At 45.6% G+C, this 12706-nt stretch overlaps 1 protein-coding gene and 2 pseudogenes across 5 annotated transcripts in view; 2 read left to right on the forward strand and 1 right to left on the reverse strand.

Annotated features, from left to right (window-relative positions):
* The window catches only part of BEND2 (BEN domain containing 2), a 48208-nt gene extending 44657 nt beyond the window's left edge, over positions 1–3551 (reverse strand). For 4 of the 5 annotated variants that reach the window (XM_036226948.1, XM_036226949.1, XM_036226947.1 and 1 more), the window contains exons 1-2: positions 3452–3551; positions 914–1105 (exon numbers count right to left, since the gene is read on the reverse strand). In XM_036226948.1, the coding sequence (XP_036082841.1) occupies positions 914–1105; positions 3452–3467 (208 nt within the window). In that variant the 5' untranslated portion in view covers positions 3468–3551. The remainder of the gene's footprint in view (positions 1–913; positions 1106–3451) is intronic. The other variant, XM_036226950.1, reaches the window with a different exon arrangement.
* A 625-nt stretch (positions 3552–4176) lies between these two features.
* Positions 4177–5742, forward strand: LOC118607862 (annotated as a pseudogene).
* Positions 5743–10267: 4525 nt separating this feature from the next.
* LOC107514775 lies at positions 10268–10573 on the forward strand (annotated as a pseudogene).
* Positions 10574–12706: the final 2133 nt, after the last annotated feature.

A 12706-nucleotide genomic window follows, 5' to 3' on the forward strand; every position in this document is an offset into this window, starting at 1 on the left:
CATAAAGTTTTACTGAAACATAGCTACATTCATCAATTTACGTACAGGCTGTTTTTATGCTTCAATAGCAGAGTGGAGTAGTGACAGAGCCCTTATGGCTGCAAAGCCTAAGATATTTACTATCTGGCCCTTTACAGAAAGTTTGCCAACTAAGCAAACATTTCAATATTTTAAAGAGTAGGAAACCCAGTTCTCTAAGCAAAAGGCAAAGAACAAAATGTCATATAGCTACTGAAGAAATGTTCCAGGGGGTTAATGTCTCTTGGCTCTCTGTATACAAGTGAGGTGAATGGCCTCCCATTTCCATCACTGTGGTTGAGAAGCAACCATTGAAAGGACAAGTAGCTATAGCAGTTCTGGAAGCAGGACTCCATTTCCCATGGATTCTTTTTGGGGTATTAATGTAAATAGTGCTATTTTTAATTGCAAGTTCTAATTGTTTATTGCTGGTATATATAAAAAGGATTCACTTTTGCATATTAACCTTGTATCCTACAATCTTGCTATAATTGCTTATTAGTTCCCAGAGATTTTTGTTGATTCTCTGAGACCTTCCACATAGACAACCATGTCATCTGTTTCAGGAACCCCTGACCCAACCTGTTTTTCCCATAAATTCAGCTTTTACTTTGTCACCACACAGTTATAATTATAATTCCCAAGCACAAATTTTTCAGAGAAAGAATATATTCTCCATAATGCTTTCTGAGGCTACTTCTCCACCCTCTGTACAGCAAAAACAGAAAAGGAAACATGACAAAGCTTAAATGAAGGGAAAATGCAAGCACAAGTAAATATTATGGCCCTCTGCTAATTACTAATTAATAAAAAACACATAGGAATATTTAAGCAATTTACTGAAAAAGGGGACCAGAAGCAAAATTTCACGCAGGAGGAAATTTAACAAAATTACCATATGACATTTGGTATGGTGGCTGATAGTTATCACTATTGCCTTGAAAATTTGGTTGTGTGGTAGGCACGCTATCAGTGAAATCTGTGTTCTCAGTAGATTCTGTTTCAGAATCTTCGATTACCACAACGTCATCATCATCCTCATCATTATTGTTATCACTGTCATCATCAATAGTTACAATAATATAATCTAAGAATAAAAACAGAGAAAGTTTAGGTTAGATACCACATTAAATAAACAGTTTCTAGAGGAAACTACCTTATAAAGTTATGGATTATTTTAAAAATATATTTTAGCTAAAAAATTACATTAAATATTTTCATATCTCTAATCATTGCAAGCTAGCTAAGAAATCTATTGCTTAGTATAAAGTTTTGAGATATATATGTATGTTTATATGTATATCTACAGACACACACGGTATTATTTTTAGTACTTGTGATTTTATAGAGCAATAAATTTCTTCTTATTTAAAAAACATGAACACCTGGCCCCCTAGGGTTTCTCAGTAAATTTGTAAAATTTCAATTAATTCTTTTAGGTATATATATATATATATATATATATATATATATATTTATTTATTTATATATAACTTTCATAAGCAATTTTTAAAAGACATTATAACATTCATAAGTTTTTTGAAGATTATGCTCCCAAGGTATCAAGAACCAAGTTGCCATGAACTTATAAGATAAGGCATAGTTCACAATGGCAAAGGCTGAAACCGACATTCCACATGATGACCACTGCAAGGAATAACCAGCAAAATGACAGATTACAATGGCCATACGGGTCGGATTTTTTGATCCCCAACAAACTAAATTGGAGCCTTTTTTATCAAATGACCGTGCTCAACCGTGTAGCAGGCAGCATGCGCCCTGGAGCATGCACAGTATTCTTTGAGTCCTGCATCAGGCTCTATACGCGAAGACTTCTCCACACCCACATTTTTATTTTCTTTTTCCTCGTTTACGTATTTACGATAAAACGGCAAGCCTGCACTATCTGTTTCTGACCAAATGTGGTTACCGTCAAAGCTTCAAAATCAATGTATCGATCTCAGATGTTAAAACGAATCAACTCGTTAGCTCATCAATCCTTTAAACTCAAGATTCGATATACAGTCTGAGAGTCTTGGTCCTTCCTGGACGCCTACCTCCTCCAACAGGAAAAAAGAAAGGATGAAAGACCAACACAGTCCCAGCAAGTCAGCACCAGTTACTCGATAAGCGGCCAATACAAGCTGATAGGCGGTAGCACCCTTGGAGAGGCTGTGGGAACCACCTCGAACCACGCCACCGCGGCGCTGCAAAGTGCTGACCGCTCGCAAGGGGCGGGGCTCAGCAGCGGCTCGAGGGGGTGCCCACGAGGCCTTGAGAAAAGTTCAAAGAACAAGTGCAGCCTAACGGACCAGCTCTGAAGCCATCCTCTGGAGGGCACCAGAAATGCACTGCGATGGCCCAGCCTCCGGAGCAGAGATGGCGGAGATTGTTTCACGACCACTAGTGGGGTCCAGGAAAGAATCTCAGCCCTCATGCAGAAACCAGGCTCCGACACTCCGAACGCTGGCGCCACAAGCACAGTGTCGCTTCGAGCCCCTGGGACACCCTGAAACCCGGAAATGCAGTGAGCCCCAGATCACCCCCGACCCTGGGACGCCACAAGCCTGAGCGGCGCCACGAGCGCGAGGATCGCCTCAAGGCACTAGGACGCCATTAACTCGAGTGACGCCACAGAGCGCCAAGTTCACCTCGAGCCCCCAGGGGCTCCATGAGCCCGAGCGGCGCCGCGAGCCCAAGAATCGCCTCGAGACACTTGGACGCCGTTAACCCGAGTGGCGCCACGAGCGCCAAGTTCACCTCGAGCCCCCAGGGGCTCCACGAGCCCGAGCGGTGCCACTAGGACGCCATTAACCCGAGTGGCACCACGAGCGCCAAGTTCACCTCGAGCCCCTAGGGGCTCCATGAGCCCGAGCGGTGCCACGAGCGCGAGGATCGCCTCAAGACACTAGGACGCCATTAACCCGAGTGGCGCCACGAGCGCCGGGGTCGCCTCAAAGCGTTATAACGTCACAAACCTGAGGCGCCATGAGCACCAAGGTAACGTCGAACCGTTATAACGCCATAATTCTGAGGCGCCATGAACCCCACGATCACCTCAAACCGCTATAACACACAAACCTGAGGCGCCATGAGCCCCGGGATCACGTCGAGTCCCTGACACGCCATAAACCCTAAAGATGCCCCGAAACTCTGCGACGCCATGAACACCGGGGAAACCATAAGTTTCTAGGACACATAGAGCCCAGGGGACACCCTGGACCCGGAGCCAGATCCCGCCCACCACACCTACATTCCCACATGCTCACTGACCTATAGGGGTACGACGAACGGGCCTTGGCCGATGACCAACCAATCCCACGGTGGCCTGTGTAGCCCTCTAGGTGGGTTCGGTGCGAACCCTCCCAGACCCTTTCCCTGGACGTTGTAAGAGGCAGAACTTAGTGGGGCAGTTTCGGGGAGGGTCCCTTACCCTGTTCCTCAGACATCGTGAGGCAGAAGACAGGCCGACTGTCTCAGGCCCGGTGTCTGCGCCGCGGCTGGAGTGCGACTTCACCCACCGAACGACTGCGGCAGACTGACGCACCCAACCGAAGGCGCAGGACTCGAATCCTAAGAGACGTTTCTGCGGCTGCGCAGTGGCACCTAGCCAGTGAGCGCCAGGGTGGGGGGCTGGGGGCAGGGATGACGTCAAGTGTGGCACCTTGCCGCACCCCCTATATACATATGTTTCCAAACATATATATTCGTATGTTTTTTAAAGGGTACTTAAAAAAATACATATATATGTATATATATAATACATAAATACACACACACACACACATATATATATGAACCAGTAGCCACCAGTGTAATTCCGCTCTTCTGAAGATGCATTTCACACGTAACACATCATTAAAAAGTGTAGAATGTAAGAGATTTGATTTCAGACTTTCTAATGTTTTCCGAGTTGCATACTCAGGCCCGATGCCAGCTTCGGAACAAATCTGAAAATAATCCAACTTTTAAAATGTGCCCCTACTAAGGCCCACTAAATCTATGTCACACTTCAGCTGTAGTGCTTTGTACTTGCCATTTTCCAAACAGCCGTGTGCTTCATTCCTCCATAAAATAATAATAGCTACGATTTACCGAGCGCTCACAACAAGCCAGCCATTAAACACGTCTGATCTTATGTGGTAGTCCTTATGTAAGATGTCGGTATTATTGTTCCATTTCAAAGATGAAAACTGAGGCTCGGAGCGTTTAACATTAACGTGCTCAAAATCACAAGTCTGGCGGCAGGGTTACGATTTGAACACCCGCATCACCCCCCCATGTTATTCTACCTCTCACTCAATTGCTTCTGGAAAAATTTCACATCTTTCAAAGACTGTTCAGTGCTACATCTGTTCGAATAACACCTACACCAACACACTTTCCTATACTTCACCGGTAAGAATGAGTAGCTTCTTCTCTAGGATTCTGCCGCGGGTTACCTTCGCCTCCTTTTAGTATTTAAATAACTTTGCCTGATATTAGAAATCTTTGCCGAGCCAGTTTTTCCCCAGAGCAGCCGTGGGCAAATGGAACTAGGTGTCGCAGGAACGGCTAGCTGAGCACGCATTCCTGGCTGGCTTCAAGGAACAGTGGGTTACGGGAAGAGCCCACTGGATGGACCAAGAGAATCTAGCCTCAGCTGCCAGGTGGAAATTGCGATCACAGTGACAAAGAAGATAAACAGCCCCAAATGGTAGTTTTAAAAAAGGGAGACCTGTAAGTCGAAGAAGTCATGAAAATTAAAGCAGAAATAAAAACTGCAAAAACAGATGACGAACCAGCATCAGTCGACCGAAGAGCCATGTACAGAAAACCAGTCGAGCGTTCTACAGATGAAAAATATTCAGGTTTAACAGTAAGCTCAAAAAAAAAAAAACGAAAATGAAATAAATAAATTGGACTCAGTTAAAAAGAACTCACAAAAGCAAATCCTCATACGTTGTTGGGGAGATTGCAATTTGGTATATCCACTTTGGAAAACAGTCGGAGGTTTCTCAAAAAATTAAAAATGGATATACCTTTTGAACCAGAAATTGCACTTCTGGGTATTTACCCAAAGAAAACCAAAACAATAGTTTGTAAAGATTATGCGCCGAAATATCCATGGCAGCACAATTTACAATAGCCGAGATATGGAAGCAACCTAAATGCCCATTAACAGATGACTGGATAAAGAAGTTATGGTTCATATATACAATGGAATATTACTCAGCCATTTAAAAAAGGAAATCCTACCATTTGCAACGACATGGATGGACCTAGAGGTTATTGTGCTGAGTTAAATAAGTCAGACAGAGAAAGATAAATACCATATGGTTTCACTTACATGTGGAATCTAAGGAACAAAAAGAACAAACTAATCAAAAACAGACTCACAAATATATGGACAATGTGATGACAAACAGAGGGAAGGTGGTTTTGGGGGCCTGGGGAATGGGGTGAAGGATTAAAGAAATACAAATTAGTTGATAGATGGTCATGGAGATGGGGAGTATGGCAGAGGGAATGCAGTTAGCATTAATATACTGGCTAGGTGGAAAACCAGAGGAGAGAAGGAGCAATTAGGGGGATCATTTTATAAACTATATAAATGTCTAACCAATGCACTATATACTTGAAACTAATTAAAACAAATAAATAAAATTTTAAAAAACCGGTAGCCTCCTTTTTTTTGACAGTGAAGATGAAAATAAGTGTAAACATTTTGCACTTAGTCTCTAAGAGTATATGGAGTTTTTTTTAATAGTCTATTTTTCCTTAAGATAATAGTTCATTATAGAAAATTTAGAAAATACAGAAAAATAGTAAGATAAAAACTATGGCTATCCATCAATACTCCTTGAAATGCTAACTCTGTAGATGTTAACTATTATTAACATTTCGTTTTTCCCATATGCATGTATATGTATGTAAATTATATTTTTTAACAAAATTAGGGGAAAAAAGAAATATTCGCCAACATGCCTCTCTCCTAAGTTCCTGGAGAGCAGTATCACATATTGTTTATTTTTAAAATAGCATTTCCCTCACAGGGTTCTAAGTAAATGTTAAAAAGCACTCAGTGTCTGGAATTTGAGTTTCTTTTCAATGCATAGGTTATACGGTGACCCTTAGCACAGTATGTTTCCTCATCCGGGGTTGGGGGAAGGGTGAAAGTTTCTTCATCTGTAAAAAGGAAAATTGTATCTTATTAGGTAGAACTGCAGGGCTGCTTTGCTGTTGTATGAGGTGTAAATGTATGTAGGAGGCTGCATGGGGGAGGTGAATAAGCAGAACTATGCACTGAGCTGGTTATACATTTATTGCTTCTCAGCTTCAAATTCACTCCTTGTGCTTGCTCTGTGGAAATGAATATGGGCCCTTTAAATATTTTTCCCTTCGCAAGTAGCACAATTCAAGTTTTTTTTTTTTCTGTAGGATGTGCTGGAGAGAGACTATAGAAGAATCGAGTTTTGCTTCTTGGTTCCCATTTGCTTTCTAGGCAGGCTGCTGCAGAGTGCTGCACACACACACACACACACACACACACACACACACACACACACACGGTATATTTCCATGAATTTCCACCAGTGCAGCACCTCAGTGACTTGTCTCATTCTTTGAGTCGTAGTTGTGCCTCTTCATTGCACTCTCAGCCCTAGAGGTAGTAGCTGTTCCTTAGACCTGTTATTTCCGTATTCTTTAGAGTTGTTTTTATTCTTACTAGCCAATTCCTGATTATTTCAATCCTCTCTTATACATAATACTTTTTTAGATTTAACTTTTCTCTGTTCAAATTAATGTGTGATTTTTCTCTTTATCCTAGACCAAGACTGATTTACTCACCCCCTTTTGGGCCTCCTTTTAGCACCTAGTAATCAGTGGGTTCACAATGTCTGTTCCTGGAATGTAACTGAACATGCAATGGATGCTCAACAACCCCTTTACTTTCATTTCTAGTCCTCTCCACTCATTCACTTGATTCCTCTTCTCCATGGAGGAGCATGGAATAGTGGGAGGAAACACTTTCTGTCACTCCTAAAGCTAGCTTTTCTTCTCCTGGTATACCTAAGCCACATCAACCTGAGTAGGGCATAATATACTGCCTGGCAGGAGAGGGAGACCTCACAGCACTGGGAGAAGTGGGAGGAGATGCTAGTAGCGCTATCTATCTACCTATCCTTAGGTGTGAGCTAAGCCGCAGAGGCTGCGAACAGATCAGGTATTACTATCAACACCCTGTGCAGCCATGGGAACCGGGAGTTCTGCTTCCTGTAATGGAGGATGGGGTAAGGCACAGCAGCTGTTCCCCGGAAAGACAACTGAAAAAGTTGGGCAAAATGTTCTAAGATAGTCTCAAGAACATCGAAGAGTTAAGAAAAACAATGATTAACTACTGAGCTGAGAGCTGGAAAAAGACCAGAAACTTAGACAGGTGTGAGAAGCTGAGAGGACTGCTTTTTCTCTAGAGCTGTTGTCTCCAACCTTTTTGGCACCAGGGACCAGTGATCCTATGAGAATCTAATGCCCGATGATCTGGGGTGGAGCTGAGGTGGTGATGCTAGTGCTGGGGAGTGGCTGTAAATACAGATGAACCTTTGCTTGCTATCTGCCGCTCAACTCCTGCTGTGCGGTCCAGTTCCTAACAGGCCACAGACCCGTAGGTTCATGGCCTAGGGGTTAGGGACTCTCTCATCCCCCCAAAGCATTTACTGATCCAGAAAAGACTGACAGAGGCCTGGCTGTACTTCTGGTGGTTTTGTGGGACTGAGGGACAAAAGTCAGAATTTGGAACCCGCTGAAGAAGGGGTGCTGGTAAGCCACCCCTACCATGGATAGGGACCACAAAGAGCCATACCTTCAGAGTAAAAGTGATTCAGTTTAGCACATGAACTGTAGCTCAGTCTCATCATTTGGGGATTTAACACTCCCAGGTACCTAGTATAAACAAACAAAAATTATTTCCTGTGAGGATAACATCAAGTTATTTCTACAAAAAATATTTAAATAAAATATTCAGCACAAAGTGAAATATAACAAGGTATAGAAAAAGGTAAGACAGCAGAAGAAGGAAATAATAAAACCATCTATACTGGGGGGTGAGGGCAGAGCCCTTTGATGCACAACAACAACAGGACACTCCCACACATAGTGGTCCTTACAGAGTCACCTGGTTAGTGACCTTGGTCTCTGGAGAAAGCTAGTCTCTGAGTATCTTATATTTGGGGAAGGATCCAGATTGGAAATCCACAAGGGCCCAAGTTTTCAGACGGGAGCCTCCTCACTCTTTAGTAATGGAAAACTGTTCCAGCAAAGCCAATGAGAGAGACTTGCTTGTGAGCCCAGCTCTTTCTAGCTTCCTTTACCTATACAAGTTGGGGGATGCCGCATGCTGCGGTGTATGGAGCTGAAGTGACAACCTCATTCTGGGGGGACAAAAAATAGAGCAGGGAAAAGTTGGTAGGGTTCTCGGAATACAACAGAGGGACAAGGGTGGAAGGCATGAAGGGAACTGGAAGGAGAGCACAGGGCCCAGACTAGAGCCACTGCCCCTGAGGAAGGGCAGTCAGGGGGCCCAGCTACATCACAACTGGCATCAGTCACACTTCTAGATGCCTGCTCCCCTCCCTGGCTGCACCCGGGGACCTATAAGAATCATCGGGGGACCTGTAAGGAATCCTGGTGCCCAGGCCTGGGCCCCACAGACTCCCATGTCACTGGTCAGGAGGCCGGGCGCTGTGCATGCAAAGTTCCAGGGGATTCTCACAGCGTCAGGCTGAGGTGCACCCCTCTGTGCGTCACACGGGGTCGGTCACATGCAAAAAGCCTGTGACTGACCGATGACCTGTGACCTGTGACCAATGTGAGCATTTCATTCTCACATCACTCGGCAGGTTCATGTTACTGACCTGGTTCATGTGTAGTGGAAGCCAGCGGGCCTGGCCCATGGTGCCAGCACAAAGAGGACATGAAGAGACTTTAATGCAGCCTACAGCACCGCCACTCACTGCCCACAAGCCACAGGACGGACACCACCCCCTCACAGAGCAGCACTGACCCTTAGGTGGAGAGCCCACACTGATGCTTTCTATTTGATGCCAAGTACTGACCCCCACAACCCGGGCCAGTTTTCACAAGGCACTGCTAACAGCCACCAATCCCAGAGTGAAATGCCTGGGCTGCAGAGCCCAGGTGTGAAACCCCGCACTTGACTGAGACCTCTTCTTGCTGTTCACCTTGCACCCCCCGCCCCGGGGGCTACAATGGGCTAATTAGCTCCAAGGCCTTAAGAACACTTCTTAGGGGAGGGGCACGAATTCAGGAGCAAGTGTGAGGAACGTGTTTTCTTCGAAAAGGCGGAAAAGTCCCAGGAGAAGCTGTGTCCTAGGGGTGATGGGACTGGGTCCCATCGTCTGGATCTAAAACACACTACGATGTGTGCATGTGTGTGTCTGTGTGTGTCTCTGCGAGTGTGTGTATGTGTGCATGTGTGTGCGTGCATGTGTGTGCGTGCATGTGTGTGTGAGAGAGTGTATGTGAGAGACAGACTGAGGGGAAGATGGGACTGTGATGGCTAACAGGAGAGAAACTGGGAAGGAGACAGGTAAATAAAAGCGAACACCTCCCCATCATTGTATGACCTACATACAGTAGGTGGTCTTGGCAAGGTAAGTCTGACCTTCTGACCTTCCGAAGAAACCTAGTCTGTGTCCTGGGCCAAGTCTGGGCCTGGGACCCTGCTGGAGACACAGGGAGCCTGGGACGGAGGGCGGTCCAGCTCTAGGAGCAGGTGGCGACAAGCTTGGCCACCAGGCTGACACCTCATCCCGCCCCATCAGACAAGACTAGCCGCCAGGCACAGAACTCTGGACCTCTCCTCACTTCCTTCTATGTGGTAGAGATGCTAGTCCCACCTTGTGTCACCACCTTGTTTCCTGGCCGAGGTCCATGGCCCCTGGGTGCCTGGGTTCGTGGGTTGGGTGGGGGACCCGCCCTCACCCCAGCACTGTTCACACCTGAGGGAGAGGCCGCAGCACACACGGCCCTCCCTGCCAGACCTAGACTCCTGAGCGCGGGGCCACAGGGAATCTGCAGCCTGGAGTCCAGCTCGAAGGCAGTTAAGGCTTCTGGTTGCCTCCTCGTGTTCTTAACGTGAGATTTTAATTCTGAGAAAGCAAACGGAAGAGACTATCATTTAAAAGCTCTGCCCGAGGCAGGTCTCTCCTTGCACATGAGAACAGACGGAGTACGAACTGCGGTAGCAATGGCAGGACAGGCATTTAGAAAGTTTCTTTCCCTCTTTGACTGAGGATTAGTTGAAAGGAGTGCTGGGGAAACTGTAGCCAAAGGAGGCATTACACTTCTGGAAAAATCTCAAGGAGAAGTATTGCAAGTAACAGTAGTAGCTGTTGGATTGGGCTCTAAAGGAAAAGGTGGAGAAATTCAACCAGTTAGCATGAAAGTTGGAGACAAATTTCTTCTTCTAGAATATGGAGGCACCAAAGTAGTTCTAGACAAGGATTATTTTTTATTTAGAGAGGACGGCATTCTTGGAAGGTACGTAGACTGAAATAAATCACTATTGAAATGGCAAACTGTGAAGCTGCCTATTCCACTGAAGTTCTGAAATCTCATGTAAATAATTTCCATGTCTCTCTTTTGTAATAAATTAATAATATCCAAAACTAATGACATCGTGTCTCTTAAAATTTAGTTTCACCGTATTAATATAAACATTTCCAAATAAAAATGTATATGAAAAAAGCTCTGCCCGAAAAAACATAAATAAAAATTCAAAAAATGAAATAAAAGCTCTGCCCGAAATTTCATGGAAGCCCCCTGCAACACACTGGGCTTCCCAGAGCTCACACAATCTTTAAAGTAGCGGCTTCTACCATTTGAAAGAGAAAGGTGACTGCGCTTGATCGTTTGCTGGCTGTAATTCCCAACAACTTGGCCACCCTCAGAGTGACACCTATTCTTCTAAGAACAGCCCAGGAAAAGGTAGAATGAGATCACTGGAGGCGCCCCCCAAGGGAAATACCGGGATGGGATTACATGGAGGGTACTGTGCAGAGTGGGTGATGGGTGCGGTTTGCTGAGAACTCTCCTCCCCACCTCCCAGGGGCTGCCAGAATGATCTGTCCAGAACGCAGGTCTGGCTGTGTGACCTCCCTCATTTCTAACCCTTTCGTGGCTTCCCACAGCCTTTGGGGGCCCGTCCGAAGCTGACGCAACAACCTTCCTGTTCCAGGGCTTGTTCAGCTCTCCAGAACTCATGCTGAAATTTATTCAAAGAATAAAATGAAAGTCTTCTTTAATATCAAGGCCACACAGTGGTTTTCCTGGGCTCCAGTATAATGGAGGTGAGCTGTGAACAGGATTTTGAAAAGGGAGCAGCAGGGACTGCGGGAGGGGAAGGCGATAATAAAGGAGCAGACACTTTCAGCAGCCACCATGTCAAGCTGCTTCCCACGCCATATCTCCCTAAATTCTCAGACCCCTAGGGAAAGGGACAATCCTTTCCTCTGAGAGCTGAAGCAATGTGACCAAAGTCGTATAGGCAGAAAATGGAGGGAGGGCGTTCTAATCCCAAGTCCCTTCTCCCTCTCAGACCTCTGTCACATACTTGGAAAGACTGCTATGCCGCTCTCGGGCCCAGGAGATGCTCCAAAAGGAGGGACAAGAAAAGCAGCCAGGAGCCCTTTGTGACCAGAATGGCAGGGGAAGAGACCTTCCCTGAGGATCTGGGGCCCCAGGACAGCCAGCAGCCTCCAGAGACCTCCACACTCAACTCCCTGCATGGAGCACAGGGGACACTGCAGAAGTCCATCTTCTATTTAATGTCATCCTCTCTCATTGAATTTGTATTTTGTAATGGTTTTAAGTCCATGTACTGACCTTCCATCCTTGACTCCTCCTTGTAGCTTCCCCAGGACTGAGTCCCACTGGCTACAACCCCAGTCCCTGCGTGTGCCCAGGATGGCTCCAGAAGCCTCAGAACCATCCCACCACAGAGAGGCTGTTGATGACTGCACCCTCATCTTGTCTGCCCCAAGGGCTCCACTGGGAGCAAATCGAACCTCCTCCTCCTGCCCCTAATTTCCCTCTGGGCAAGTTCTCCTCCAAATACCTCCACTCTAGCCAGGCTCTGCTTTCTTCTTATTAGTGTAAAGGGAAGAGCTCCTTGGCCTTGAGGTCAAGCCCTCTGTCTACACACTAGAAACCTTAGGCCCTTTCCCCTGACTGAAACTCAAGAGCAGGGCCAACCTACACAGAAGGAAAACAAAATCACCAGCTGAAGGTTTACTGTACCCCTTTAGTTATGGTGGTTCTTACTGCACCCCTTCAGGCACAGTGGCTCTCCTTCAGCTGGCCAAAGACTCCGATCGCAGGAGGAAAGATATGACAGCGTGATTCTGATGCATCTCTCATCTCCTCTATACTCTACTCACACTTCTGCTAGTGTCATTCCTGAAATACCAAAATTGCCCACAAGATTTGCTGTCACTCTGCAATTCTCATTTTGAAACCCCATAAGTCCAATCTAACTTGGAGAGGCTTTCATAAAAACAGATCAGTAACCAAAAATAATTGAAAACAAATTCTAACTTGCCTTTACATTATTATTGAAAGGGCCACCAATCATAAATTCCTAACTCCTCTAAAATTCCCATCCTTTACAGCTCTCAGCTCCATCTAC

The sequence above is a fragment of the Rousettus aegyptiacus genome, unplaced genomic scaffold, assembly GCF_014176215.1.
Source record: "Rousettus aegyptiacus isolate mRouAeg1 unplaced genomic scaffold, mRouAeg1.p scaffold_m13_p_9, whole genome shotgun sequence".
Lineage (NCBI taxonomy): Eukaryota > Metazoa > Chordata > Mammalia > Chiroptera > Pteropodidae > Rousettus > Rousettus aegyptiacus.